Here is a 14,942-nt window from a genome sequence, read left to right as displayed (position 1 = left end):
CAAGTGAGGGATCTACCTATTTTATGTGACTCAGAACAGGTTGCCAGGTATTGAAAAACTTTTTGGCACATCCCCTTATAGAATATCTAATTTTTTCCAATGTTAAATGATGTAAAAGATCCAGAAACCAAGATTTAAATGTTGGAGGTTGTTTATCTTTCCATTTAAGTAGTATTTTTTCTCATATTTTATTTGTACTTTTTTCTACGCACTTTGCACAGGTATCTATATCAATATGTAAGTCAAAGCATTGGCCTCTTTTTTTGTTTGTTTGTTGAAAAAACAATAAAAGTTTAAGTCAAAGTTCAACACTATACAACAATGCAAGCCCAGTCAATGTTTGCTGCAGTCTAATTGTATATGTGCAATGGTAATAGTATATGGATCAATAAACGTTACACAAGTCAATCAATGTGAAACTGCAAAAAAAAAAAAAATCAAGTTGATTCCATTCATTTCAGGCCTTTTATTTTCCCTCAAACTCCTTAATTTGAGTTAAGACGTCAAATATTACCATAGTCCTTCATCAGATTCAAGTTCCTCTGATACCACTATGTCAAATATTAGTCTATTTGTACACATTAGCCTGTGAGTGACTAAAATAACCCCTTTTTTCATAACACCCCCTATAAATTCTTTTTTTGGAAGGTTTTTTCTCTCAATGACACAGATTCGGTGATTGTTGGAAGTGTGAATAACCATACAGAGCAGCATTTGCAGGGTGATATGAGTTATTTATAGGGGAGTGGGTGTTCCTGGCAAGATACAGTATCTCTCATCGACATGATGCTCCGGTCCTTCAGAGACAGTAGAATAAACCACTCAACCAATTGAATCTAGTCGTCTCGTACGTGCTTTGTGCTCATCAGAAATCATGCAACCTCGTCCTTCTCACATAACAGAGCAGCATATTTCAGTCTGAGAGGCCAATTTGAGCCAAACCTGTCACATGCTCTTTGTTTCCCCTGTTGTAATCCACATATTAAGAGGCCTGACCTGGTCTTGACATTGCCAAAGTAGCTGGTCCTGGTCTTGTCCCTCTGAGGCTCATGATCCATGGCTCCTAAAGTCTCCGGCCTTGTAGCGGACTGAGACATTTTTCTCCGATCTTTCCTCTTATTCTGATGCTGGCAGTGGTTTGAGATGTGGGATGAAGGGCTCAGCTGGCATCCTTCCTCCTCCTTTTACTCCCCATGCCTTCTTTCTGGCCCAGTTAGAGCACCTACGCAAGACAGAAACATAAACTCCCAGGCTCATTTAACAAGAGGAAAGTGATGATAATAGCAGTTCCTCCAGCCACATGACCACACAAGGAAGTATACTAGACTCTCAGTGGAGTAAAGGAGTCAGGTTTCAAACAGATTGTCAATCAATCTATATTATTAGTGTACATGGGTTTTATTATAGTATCTCAGCTTATATACATTTTGCACTCTTTCATGTTTATTTCCACTACATGTGATCACACATTTGTTTTTGCACATGACCTAAGACTATGTTTATATGATGACACTGGTGCATGAAGCTACATCCTGTAAAACATTCACATCCCTTCATCTGTCGTTTCTGAGAAAACAAAACAAAACAAAAAAAGGTTTAGCTTGTGCTCCTGAAATTCCCCCAGTCTTATGGTTAAAAATGCTCACACTTAGCTTCCTGGAACTATTCAAGGTGCAGTAATCACCATGGAGGAAGTGAGCATCTCCTAGACGACATTATAGAATGATCGAGACAGTTGCTATGGCAGAAAAAAATATATTACATCAGCACTTCAGGCCGCACAGATCAACAACTGTGAAGAGCAACATGCTAACTGAAGCGGTGCGTTCACTGACCTGTCGGTTGCCCAGGGATGGAGACGGGTGGCGGTCATTTGAGCGCTTCTCCATATTGCAGTGTTATGATATCACTGCAGACAACGGTGCAAGTCCGATAGTCACGCTCCGCCCAATGATTACAAGCCGATTCATTGATAAGAGTCAAGATAGTTCCCCCCGGAAGACCGGAAAATATTAATTCCGCAAAACCGGAAGTACAAAACAGGTACTTTTCTTGTACTTCTGATACCTAGCTACAAGTACATTAAAAAAAACGTAAACTTCTTGTGTAAAATGAGACAATGTTCTGTGATGTTTTTCAATTTGGTCAGTAAACAGTTTCGTTAAGGAAATTATATTCAAAGAGCATGAGTTTTTGACCTGTATTAAAAAGCATCATTAATTAAATTGTGCATGTCATATAACAAATATAAAACACAATATTAAAGACAAATATTCATATCCTTACCCATGTTTAATGTTTTCACCCGTAATTTTTCAATATAATTATCTAGTTTATTTTTAATATGCTCTTTTTTAAAATCCCATCTAAATTTATGACTATAATGTTTTACAAAACAAAATGCCAGTACAACATGTAAAATATATATTTCCACTTGTTTTTAACTATGAAAAGGCTCTTTTTATCTAAATGAATGACCGGAACAGACAATCTTTAAAATCCTTGACATCACTCTTCCATGAAATATTGTATTCACAGATATTCATAAAATAAGTGACTCAGTTTCATATAGCAAAACACACAGACACTGACAGGATCATTCACATGTGATTTTTCGTATTAATTTTTTTAAAAATTTTAATTCAATCAAATTTTGGAAGGGACAAAGTTGTTTTAATTTTTTTTTTTTTTTTTTCAATTTTTTAATTTGAAATTTTTTTATTTTTTATCTCAGATGCATCTGTACAGTGCATCTTCAGAAGAAAGGCGTGTCTGTCGACCCATTGGTGAATTTATATTGTATTTAAAATGCAATAACCGATCTCAGGAAAGAAAGATTTGATCTAATCATTCACTTGGATGAAAAAATTGACTGAAGAAATTACATGGCAAGAGGTCAAGGTCACTGTAAACTTATGTATGTTCAGGCTTATGAACACATATCCCAGGAATGCCCTCAAAGATTTTTCTTTAAAAACAATCGCTTACACACAAGGATCAATGGATTATAACTTGGTCAAGGGTCATACAATTTTTGGCTAAAAATCCTGCTTGAACAACTTGTCATTTGAGTATTGCTATTTTACTTACATTTATTCATAATCATAGTTTTAAAAAATGATTTTGAATTATATTTAGCATAGCAGAAAAGGACGATTTGTGGAATCTTGACAAGTATTGCATATCTGTAGATGATTTCTTGTTTGTTGTTGATTTCTTCTGCTTAAAGTCACCAAAATAAAATGTACATATAACATTAATTGTCTGCCATGTTTGACTGAAAACAAATTATTTTTATATTTATCCTATTATCTCTTTGTCTATATTTTTTTGCTACTGTCCAACAACTTATAAAGAGAAGTGCAAGCTAATTGTTCTGTGGCATACCCTTCGCCATGTTGGACTGAGGTGCAGTTCTTCTTGTCGCCACTGTGAGGCGCTGATGAAATTACCAGACTGAAGAAAGCGTGTCACCTCCAGCCAATCAGATCACAGCAGAGAGGCTCAGGCTTCCGGCCTAAAGAACGACAACACAACTGAAGTCTGAAAGACGAAGAGGAGAAGCCTCTATTAACAAACTATTCAATTCTGCACTTTTTTCAGATACAGACAGAATCTACCGTAAGGTGCGGCTTCGTATTTTTTTATTGTATTTTACAAATATGAAAGAAACGTGCAGAAACATGTGTGCTGTGTTGTGTAGTTGAGGGTCAACCTGGGGCCGTTGCTGGTACAGCTAAGGCTAAAGTACGGAGCCTGTGTGTGTTAGTCTTAGCAACCGGCTAATTAATTTACAAGAAATATTACCAATTAAAGCATCTCTTTGACTTCAGTCGTCGCTGCAAAAACGCTGCAAAGCAAAAGCGGTTGTGTTAGCATGAGGTGTTGACGTGTTTAGACTGGAAATAGAACGATTAAACTAGCTATTCTGGTTTGATGTTAGCATCGGTGGAATAATGTTTACTTACAATAAGCGTGTGCTCACTTTTATGTTTTTGCAGTCGAGCTGTTTACTCGTTCATTTTTTTGTTGTGGAGAGTGCAAATCTAATGGACGCCGATTTGCTCATTTCCTGTAATTGAAGGCTTTATATACTCAATTTTACCGTGGTCGCAAAATCACTAGCATCCATTTTCTGACATATGTAGATGATCACCGTTGGGCTGAGGGTTAAATCTGTAGTGATAATCGTGTGTGTTTTGTGACACATTCTTTTGACTGTAAGATTTATTTTGTCTGTATTGTCATCTCTAAGGTCTGTCCGTCTTTCCATTGGTTAAGTAAAAAACTACGCTGGGCTGCAGAAGCTCTTATACCTGATCAGATAAACATTAAAGGCTTTGTTTTGTTTCTGGGGCTGATGATGGGGCTGTTTTGTCTCCTTCTATCGCTTTTTAAGAATCACACAACTGCAGGTTAAACATGACTGATGTATTTAGATTTTATTATTATTTGGTAACCTACCAAAGAATTTGTCCAGGGGTAAGTTAAAAAGTTAGTCTTCTGACTCAATAAGTTTTGTTGTTTTGCTTAATTTTATCTATCTACATTTAAGTGTTTGTCATGTTCTTCACTTAAAGAAGAGCTTATAACCACAAATAACAGTTTTCTTTAATTTAACTCAGGACCAAAATTATACATATTATCAATTACTAATCAGTAATTATATTTAGAATAATTAAATTGATAATATTTGGTTATATCTTCTAGCTTTAGTTTATTCCACAGGTGTCAAACATGTAGCCCGGGGGCCAAAACCGGCCCGCCAAAGGTTCCAATCCGGCCCGTGGGATGAATTTGCAAAGTGCAAAATTAGGGCATCAAACTCAAAAATAGTATCATAATAACCTATAAATAATGACAATACCAATTTTTTGTCTTTGATTTAGTGCAAAAAACATTAAAGTATGAAAATGTTTACATTAAATGTGAATAACCTCAACACATTTGAACAACCTGAAATGTCTGAAAGAAAATTAAGCACAATTTTAACAATATTATGCCTGTTACTAAATGTTTTGTGCCTTTGTAGATCTGATCTGTGATGCACATGTAGCCTATAAATGATAAGTCGAGGCAAAAATATTGATGATTGTACTTCCATTTCTTAACAAATTTCATTTTTTTCAGGTTATTCATATCCTTTTTGTTTGGATAGTTTGTAAACGTAAATATTGGCATAATTGAATGTCATTTTTTTTGCTCTAAAACAGTTTGGAGTTGTCATTATTTATTGGTTATCATGGTATTATTTTACTGGTCCGGCCCACTTCAGATTAAATTGGGCTGAATGTGGGCCTGAAATTGGGCCTGAAAGAAAATGAGCTTCACACCTCTGGTTTATTCTTTTAAAACAACACTGCTATACACCTTTACTTTTTCTGTAAAGCATTTATCAACTGAGTCAACTTGTGAGCTGCTTATACATTCATTTGGTTAATCCTCCTTTCTAAACCTGGCATCTTGAGTTTACCAAATGCTTCTTTCACTACACAACAGATGCCCTAACCACTTAATCATTCTTATCTCAGGAGCTGGCAATCGGACTAACATGACATCTGTTTGCTGAACTGCTCCATCTTCAGTCACTGTTAACACCAAGCTTTGGTGTGCATCTTCCCAGCGAATGACACTGACCTATCAAAATGGAAACAGATACAGTAAGTCTGCTTTATAGTTGTGAGTTATGACAGCAACTTAGTGCCATTTTTTTTCCTCCATTACCGCTTTGATATTGTTGGGACTAAATATGTTTGTTTCCTTGTACTTTGCAGGAAGTTATTCCCATCTGGCAGAACAAGCCACATGGATCCACTCGTAGTGTCGTGAGAAGAATAGGTTCCACTCTTCCTCTTAAACCCCCACAGAGGGCATGTTTCCAGGTGAATGTCATACCCATGGGTCTTGTGTGTTTCTTTCTGTATGGGCTATAAATAGCTGCTTGTTAGTGTCTAAAATGATCTTGTGTGCATGACTTATGTGACATATTGTCTCTAACCCCTTATGCAATAGGAATTGCCAGGCTTGCCTTCTCTTCGCCCCATGGATGGTCCCATGGTCCCTACCTTGGCAGACATTGCCTGGATTGTAGCAGATGAAGAGGAGACATATGCCAGAGTGCGGTAAGTACATAATGAATCCCTGAGAGATGAGAGGAGTCAGGAAAAAGGTGACATTTGCTAATTATCTTATAAAAGACTCATATTATATTTGCTCTTTATGATTTGATTGGTACTGATTTTTGTCTTTATGAAGCCTATAGACATGACTTTATGGCCATGTCTGATTCCACTATTGGGAAAACTAAACATTGTAAGATACTCAATTATAGGATTTATTATAGTGCTTTCATTTCGTTGGCATTATGTTGAACACCATAAAAACAAAGAGAAAATGTTCACCTCATACTTTTTCTGGACAGTGCATCTAATGAAGCTGCTGGGAGAGTGACAATGAAATAAGTACTTGGCTGCAAATTGTTTACCTACTTTGGTGAGCGTACTTAATAGGCTGGTAACATAAGTAGACTGATGAATCAAATTTCACTCATTGTTTTGTTGGCAGTACATGTAATGAAAGGAAGGATGTCATACTTCAGCTGGAGTCTGTCAAGGTTCAGTAATAAAAGCTTGCATTTGATGAAGGTAATCACACCTCTGTTCCAATTTCAGGAGTGACACACGTCCTCTGAAACATGAATGGCGGCCAACACCTCTCCTGGTGCTGCACAGAAACTCATCTGTGCCCAATTTCCGTCGTGAAGGCAAAAGGGTAGAGGGGCTTCGGAAGCCTGGGGTGACGGCCCTGAACCGCACAACAGCCCTGCAGGATGAGTTGAGCAGACTGCGGGCTCAGATTGCTAAGATCGTGGCTAGTGACTCTGGTAGGTAACTTAAGCAAGATATCCACTGTAGGTCTTAAACGTGGAATTTACATGGTGATAAAATAATTTGGAACTTGTGACACAAGGTCAGATGATTGAAGTGACTTCATTTATAACTTAATCTACTTTAAACTGCCTGCTTTGAGTAATGTAGTTTTAGGATTGCTTTTACTGAGCCACTGTCATAGAGTTACGGTCATGTGACTGTGTTTCTTTGTTGCCAAGTCAGCTGCCCTGATTCTCCTAAAGCTGTTTTGGTACTAAGATGTTCTGGCATCACTTTGTAGGTCAGTGACTAAAGATAATCTCTGTGGTTCATTGGAGGTTTGGCCAAGGTTGCTAAACATCTAAAAACACATAAGAAAGTGAAATTAATTCATATACTGTTCCTTTAAAATATAATATTGTAGCTTTGAAGAACATATTAAGGTAGTGATGTGGACTTTTTCAATACTGTCAATCTAAGTAGCTGTGTAGATAGTAAGGATGGTTTGTTGCTGCCTTCTCTTGTCACGTAAAAGAAAAAATGAATGGCAGTTTCAGTATAAAATGGAATTATAAACGTGAATATATATACTAAACATGAGATAATATTAATTCCACATAACAGTTTAAGTGTCACTGCTTAGACATGCATTCTGTTTTACTCTTAAAGAACAATTTTGTGTAACAGTAACATCAAACTGTTACACATAAACTACTGTCTCATCCTCTACTGAGCATGTATGTGATTTCAGTTTGTTCACTGAATGTAGCCCACCTTTCTTCTTGGCTTACTTTACCCATTATCCTCTGTGTGATGTTTATTAGGTTTGAAGTGTTGAAGCTTCTGGTGATGTGCCAGCCCTCAAAACGCTGACATTGGATATGTTGCATCACATTATGTTCTTTTTAGTCAGTGAGTCTAAAACACCTTCACTTTGCTGATATGCTGCAGTCAGCTAACTTGCAGCTATACGATGAGCCATTTTTAAAAAGAATGACCTCATATAGACCAGATTTCTTGATAATTATAATGTGTTTGTGTACCGGGATGCATGAGGACAACAGTTAAAGCTTGTTTCATTTATAAAAGTGAAGAGACAGTTAGATTAGGTGTGGAGTTGGAGGAACGTGGCACATGTTTTGTCACCAACTTGTTTTTGGTTCGGTTTGTTTGTTAACACTCTAGCAGCAAAACTATTGGATGAATTCATACCAAATTGGGTTTATAGATTGCCAGTGACCCAGAATAGATGAGATTACCTTTTGGGAAAAGTAGGTCAAAGTTAAAATTTTTAATGAATTTTTTTAAATCCTTTTTTTCTCCCATTTACTTATGGGTGAAATTTCAGATGTCTATGAAAACATCAATTTTGTTTCAATTTACTTCACACTTGGCACATATATAAAGGCAACTGATATGCTGACATCACCACTACACACTTAGACATGATGACATCAGCTAAATCGATGCCAAAATAAGCTACAATACGTGCGAGGGGCGGGGGGGGGGTTGTTTGCCTGGCACCACTTGTTTAATCTGTAATGGAGTGTCAACTTTTTGCTCTTAATTTTTTTGGTTTTCTTTAATATTCTGTCTCTCAAGTTTCCTTAAACATACATTACGCACCATCACCACATTTCTTTTTAATGTTTTTGTCCTACAGGTTCTAACCCACTGACCCCTGACCTGCTCTCCCCTGATGACACAAGCATGAGTTTTTCCTTGGCTCCTTTCGAGACGGCGCCCTACCAGCCAGCCGCCGCAGCAGCTGCCTCCTTCGTCATCAGTGATGTCACAGAGGAGGAGGAAGAAGAGGAGGAAGAGGAGGAGGAGGAAGATGAGAAAGACGTCTCAATGGTGTCAGAGCTGGTCCCTGACCCTCTGCCGCCTGTTTCTATGACAGCATCGGCAACATTTGACCTGGACAGGCCCAGCATGGACTTCAGAGAGGCAGAGGAGGATACAGTGTCACTTTCCAAGTCCACCAGCTTTGCTGATGTCATGGACATCCTGAAGGATATGAATCGCATGAAGATGAGCAAAGACAGGTATGAGAACTCAACAGACTCGGTCTTGGGGTTTCTGTAGGGTTTAGGGGTCCTCCTTCAAAAAAATTCGTTGTCATTTGAGTAAAACTGGGTTGGCCAAATGTTAGTGGATCAGAATTGTCTCTGTAGGTAGTACTTTGATTGGTTGGTTGCAAGAGAAAAAAAAAACAAAAACAAATTCCACTCTGTGAATGAAAGACATTATTTCATACATTGTTCACATATTTACCTCCAACATTGCTTATCATCTGAAACATGAAGGTATCCTAACATTACACTTTGCAGAACTTTGAGGCCATTTGCACTAAGGCTAGAGAAGTTTAGACCTTTTCAAGTTTTACTTTGTTAAAATAAATTAACAAAATGTTTACCTTGTCTCCAAGCTGGATCTTGCAAGATAGTCGGAATCATCAACCGTTTTGTGTTTTCATCAAGTGACTCTGTCATCTTCTAGGGGATTTTTATCTATACTTTAAAGGCTTATAATTATGTTCTTTACTTCTTTGTAATGTAGCACAAAGTTACTTGGAACATTCGTTCTCATGGGGCTTTGAAAGATGATGCGATGTGCACTGTTCTCATTGGTCCAGTGCACTATTCACAGAGGACAGACTATAATTAACCTACTATTTAGTGAAAGAAACACTACAACAACTAGAGTCAACTAGACGACAATAATATCTGGCCTTAAAATGTTGGACCTTGGACAGCCCTTTGCATTTTCTTATCATTTTGGGCTGATATTACAGTAGATTAGCTAGAAAACATGAAAAACATGTTTTGTCTGTGACACAGTGTAGTTTCTAACTGTACAAAGTGTTATCGGTACATGTGGTAAAACCAGGGAAACCATCCTCATGAAAGAAGTGCTTCTGTTATTTCATTGGATAATCAAACTGTTTGACACAACCTTAAACCATTATGTTGTTGTGTATTTTTGTAGGTACAACAGAGGCTGCACATCCCTGAGAGAGGAGGATTCAGCCACCCTGATTTCAGAAGCCCTTAGGAAAAAGTTTGTATTGAAGGAAGAGGATACTGCTGCTGTGAAACGGAAGTAGTATAATTATGCGATCACTATGATCCTGCTGCTCCATGTAAGTCAGGATAGAATGCTGTTTTTTTTCTAGTTTTCTTTTTTTGTATGTTTTCAGATAACACATTAGATTTTTTTTAAAGATTTTTTTTTGTTGTGTTACATTTCACTCTATTAAATGGTTTCTTTCAGTTACAAACTATTTTTTATCTTCCTTGTTCTCAGTAGTCGTATGTTTTCTGTCTTTTCGTTTTAGGCCTTTGCCTGTGGAATATGTACGCATGGATCCACAACCTTTCTCGTCAAACCCAAGGCATTAGCTGCGTTCCAGAGTTAGAAAACAAAACACTCGGTTCCAGACACTCAAAACCGAACGTGGACCTCGTAGTGCTGGTTCAGTGTGAGGGACAACAATAACACTGCGTTCAGATCAGTTCTCTCTGGGAAAAAAAAAAAGGCTTTTTATGTGTCAGTTTATTCTGAATATATCATCCGACCGGTTCCACCGCTGTCCAGTTTGAGCTTTTATTTTCACTTTTTCCACATAAAGTCCTTGTTTTCATTTCAGTTATACTTTAAGAGGTCCTACACAATACTTGAAAATATTTGACGTGCAAATAGTGAGATCTAGTATAAATGAAGATATGGACTTTTAGGCTATGAATATGGAGCAAAAATATGACTTCAGAGCTTTGCTGTTGATATTTGCATTACAGCGCAGACGTTTTGCAAATGTGTACAGCATCATGTACGTTGCTTGCTCCTGCGCACTTGTTAATGCCTGTCCTCTGTGATTAAAACGTAGACCTATAGTCACTGAACCACAGGACAGATTCTCTAAAAAGACTAAAAGGAGTGGGAACATGTTGATACTATAGTTTGAACTGCGTGGTGTGTAGATCCAGTGAATGCTTAATGACAAAGTGGATATATTTACTGAAGTGTGTGAGTAAAATCTGCATCTGTTTTTATTTCTAGTTAAGGCAACCACCAATACAAGCTGGTACAGGTCTTTTTAGATACAAAGTTCCCCCCGTGAGGTGAAGTGAAACCACCTCTTTCACGTTTGTCACTGACATTTAAATAGGTGGTTTCAGTTCTGGTTGCTTTTACATTATGCTGTATGCCGATTTTTGTTAAAAAAACAAAACAAAAAAACAAACGCTTGTGTGATGATATTGAATTTTCTTTTTCTTCTTCGACGCCTTACCCCACAGCCTCTGTTAGATCCAAGTGCCATGGGTTTGTTTTAACCAGCCAAACCCTTTGGTTTTCCTGAATGTGCCCTTTCTTTTCCACTCAACCCTGTTTTCATCACACAGATACAGTTATGCGTGTCAAAAAAAACCCTCACATGTTTTTTTTTTATGTCATGTTTATGCCTTCATGACTAGGAACCATGTAGAGTAGTTGTGCTTGTTAACTCGTGTTTGGATTGATTAAGAATGTCGTCATCCAGTGTATGTTATGTCTTGCTTTTTACATTTTTTTGTGGTTGGTAGTGATGAAATATAAACCAGTGAGTCAGAAAAAAAACTATATGCAAGTTTAAGTGTGTGCATTGTGTGTCTGCACCTGTTTTTACCTTACATAACATGCACAAGCATCTGCATTACCTGCCCTGATTGAGCCACGATACTTAGTTCATCTATTACATTTTTTGTTTTGTTTTGAGTATCTGCTGGTTTCTCATCTGGTTTGAGTGTATGTCACCATTGTACCTCTGTACCGTCACAACCTGTAAATTTTACTTTTTGTCAGATAAGAACTTGTAAATAAAGATGGGCTGATGTTTTGAAATGATTGCAATTCCTAAACGGTTGAAGCTAGAGAAAACATCTGAAAAAAAAAAAAATGCAATTAAGTTTTTGAAGAAAGGCAAGCAGATTTATTTATATCCTCCTGAGACCCAGCAATGCATTTTTGTTCTCTGTAGGGGACAAGAGTTTCACAACTTTATTAAGGAAAAAAAAATGCTGTCCACTGCAAAGGACATTCCATAAAAATTTTAAAAATGCATCGGAAAAAACTGTTGCATTGTACTGTTTCCAATAAAGGCAATTATTTAATGTAAAATAGCCAAAACTTGTACTTTCCTGAGTCTCAGGAGGATATAGCATATTTCTTTTTTTGACACTTATTCTTTATTTGTCATTTTTCTTTCTTTTTTTTTTTTTTAACACAAAACAAAGACATAATGGTAACATAAACAGAATAACATAACAAAACAAACAGCATTCGGCAAAGTATTTGTTACTATTCAAAATAAGGTTAACAATTGGCACCTGTATGTGGCATCAGTGAAGCCATGTAAATTAAATCAAATTTGAGCAGCAGATCTTTTTTTGTGTGTGTCAACACCCACATTAATTGTCCCTAAGAAAAGCAATCCATTTTTTCCACTTTCTCATGTAGAGTTCTGCCTGCAGTCTCAACATAAATGTAAATCTATATCCATTTTGTGGATTTCATCCACTATGTTTATCCAGTCCTCCAACACCGGTGGGTCAGGCCGGAGCCATCTTCGGGTGATTGCTTTCTTAGCTGTAGCGCCAAAAATCCTCAGGAGGTACCTGTCATTCACCGTTGAACCATTAAGAAAATCTCCCAGCAGAAGCGAGAAAAAAAATGGGTTGCTGCAGTCCAAAACCAAAATCTGCTCTATTTTTGTACCAACATCTTTCCAAAAAGTTGTAATTTTTGTACAGGATCAAAAAATGTGGGTGTGGTTTGCCTCTGTGTCCCTGCAACCCCTCCAGCAAGTAGAAGCAGAGGAAGAGGATATCGCACATTACATGTACAAGACAATTCAAAGTGCTCAAAACATTAAAAGCATTACAGCAGGGAAGCAATAAAAAGTAAAGACATGAAAAAAAACCAATAAATGGATAAAATGGATAAAAAACTTTAAGCTTAATAGAAACAGTGCAGATCTGAACTGATGAATAAACTCTATTCAAATGCAGCTGAGAATAGGAAACCTGAAGGTATAATCTAAAAATGTAGATTTTTAAAATATTTAACCAGAGCTGAATTTTATCATTAGTTTGTGCGCCTAAAGACTCAGCAGTTTCTTATCTTTCCCTTGATTGGGGTGAAATTATTCTGACTGAGAATCAAAGAGCCCCTAGAAAGTAATATGCAAAAATCATGTCAGTAAATGCTGAAAAGATCAAATGATGATGGAGTAATATAAATGTATGTGCGCAAGGATTTTAAACACTTTCCCATTCAGAAAATAGAGCTTCGAGGAAATTCACATCAACCTTCTCGGAGAAATAATCTGAAAATGTGGGATTTTAAGCACTGTCGCTGTCAGTTTTAATGCAACCGCTGATGACTTAGATGTAATATAAAGTACAGCTGCAAGAATATTAAAAAAAATAGCCACAATCATATCTGTACACTGAAAATTCTTCAATTTGGGCACATGTTTATTAATTAGATTTTAAATACTAGTTATGTAATATTACAAATTATCCTTAGGGTTCTTGGTGCAAATTCCAACCCAATCTAGTCCAAAATAAGCATCAGGAGCTGAGGTTTCCAGTACACATACTAATGATGACATCTAGCTACAGGGGCCAAACTTGAGAAATTCAGATTTTAATAAGTATTTGGAGCAGGAGTTCAGGATTTGTCAAGGTCTCATGAAGTTAATACAAGTTTCTGGAGGGATTTTGTCAATAAAGTCCATGGAATGAACTGGAGAGGTGACTGAGGAGTGAGTCATTGACAGTATCACCACATGATGGCACTGCAGGCGAACAAAACCAACTGAGTGTTTAATACCAGTGGTAATGGAAGAGGTAGAGGGATATTCACTTTAAGATCTATCTGTCTGTCATTAAAAAAAGAAAAAATAGCAACCAAAAAAACCCCACAAAAACAAACTTTTCTTGTTTGTTGTTTTTACATTTGATTTTTGTATTTTTATTGCTATATTTTCTTATACAGGGTGGGGAAGCAAAATTTACAATGAACATTTAGTTGTTTTTTCTCAGCAGGCACTACGTCAATTGTTTTGAAACCAAACATATATTGATGTCATAATCATACCTAACACTATTATCCATACCTTTTCAGAAACTTTTGCCCATATGAGTAATCAGGAAAGCAAACGTCAAAGAGTGTGTGATTTGCTGAATGCACTCGTCACACCAAAGGAGATTTCAAAAATAGTTGGAGTGTCCATAAAGACTGTTTATAATGGAAAGAAGAGAATGACTATGAGCAAAACTATTACGAGAAAGTCTGGAAGATACTATTAAAGAAGAATGGGAGAAGTTGTCACCTGAATATTTGAGGAACACTTGCGCAAGTTTCAGGAAGCGTGTGAAGGCAGTTATTGAGAAAGAAGGCGGACACATAGAATAGAAAAATTTTCTATTATGTCAATTTTCTTGTGGCAAATAAATTCTCATGACTTTCAATAAACTAATTGGTCATACACTGTCTTTCAATCCCTGCCTCAAAATATTGTAAATTTTGCTTCCCCACCCTGTAACTGTAGCGTGTTGTTTCACTGTAAAATGTTTAATGGGTGAAAAGAACGAAAAAACAATAAAAAGTGAATCACACACACACAAAAAAAAGACATAACTCATCATATATATTTATTGATCTGTTAATTTAGGCATTTTCTGTATTTTTGTTGCGTTCATGTTCAATGTTATGCTCAATTTTACAGTTTTCCGCTTTGTTATGAAGTCAAGAACACATTTCTAACACTGTCTAATTTTAATTTGGCTATTAATGACTTGTGTTTTATGTCTTTCCTGTTAGAAACTATCAGTGTTAAATTAGCTTTGTAAAAATCCATCAGTCAACCTTGAGTAAAATTACATATTTTCAACAGAAAAGGTAACATTTCACTTAAGGGGAACTTCCAACTTAGGAAACATTGCAGACACTTCAGCTCTATGAAAACCTAGAAAATGCTTAGTTTATGGATGTTATTTGTATTATTTTGTTGCATTAATATGTAAT

General features: G+C 36.6%; 2 protein-coding genes across 6 annotated transcripts in view; one reads left to right on the top strand and one right to left on the bottom strand.

Annotated features, from left to right (window-relative positions):
* LOC115413666 (oxidation resistance protein 1) overlaps positions 1-1,965 on the bottom strand; it is a 29,700-nt gene extending 27,735 nt beyond the window's left edge. For all 4 annotated transcript variants that reach the window (XM_030126679.1, XM_030126681.1, XM_030126682.1 and 1 more), the window contains exons 1-2: positions 1,836-1,965; positions 997-1,222 (exon numbers count right to left, since the gene is read on the bottom strand). In XM_030126679.1, coding sequence (XP_029982539.1) covers positions 997-1,097 — 101 coding nt within the window. In that variant the 5' untranslated portion in view covers positions 1,098-1,222; positions 1,836-1,965. The remainder of the gene's footprint in view (positions 1-996; positions 1,223-1,835) is intronic.
* A 1,522-nt stretch (positions 1,966-3,487) lies between these two features.
* mtfr1l (mitochondrial fission regulator 1-like) lies at positions 3,488-11,753 on the top strand. Of its 2 annotated transcripts, none has more exons than XM_030126886.1 (8): positions 3,488-3,626; positions 5,532-5,660; positions 5,775-5,882; positions 6,013-6,122; positions 6,672-6,883; positions 8,533-8,917; positions 9,861-10,014; positions 10,210-11,753. In XM_030126886.1, exons 2-7 carry the CDS (start codon positions 5,646-5,648, stop codon positions 9,976-9,978), a joined length of 948 nt encoding a protein of 315 aa, XP_029982746.1. In that variant the 5' UTR covers positions 3,488-3,626; positions 5,532-5,645; the 3' UTR covers positions 9,979-10,014; positions 10,210-11,753. The 2 variants fall into 2 exon arrangements, with proteins under 2 accessions (XP_029982746.1, XP_029982747.1); XM_030126887.1 differs by having other exon boundaries at positions 3,491-3,621.
* Positions 11,754-14,942: the final 3,189 nt, after the last annotated feature.

The sequence above is a fragment of the Sphaeramia orbicularis genome, chromosome 22 (genome assembly GCF_902148855.1).
Source record: "Sphaeramia orbicularis chromosome 22, fSphaOr1.1, whole genome shotgun sequence".
Taxonomy (NCBI): Eukaryota; Metazoa; Chordata; class Actinopteri; order Kurtiformes; family Apogonidae; genus Sphaeramia; species Sphaeramia orbicularis.
The sequence above is the reverse complement of the archived record's forward strand: the minus strand, read 5'-3'. Positions and strand labels throughout refer to the sequence as shown.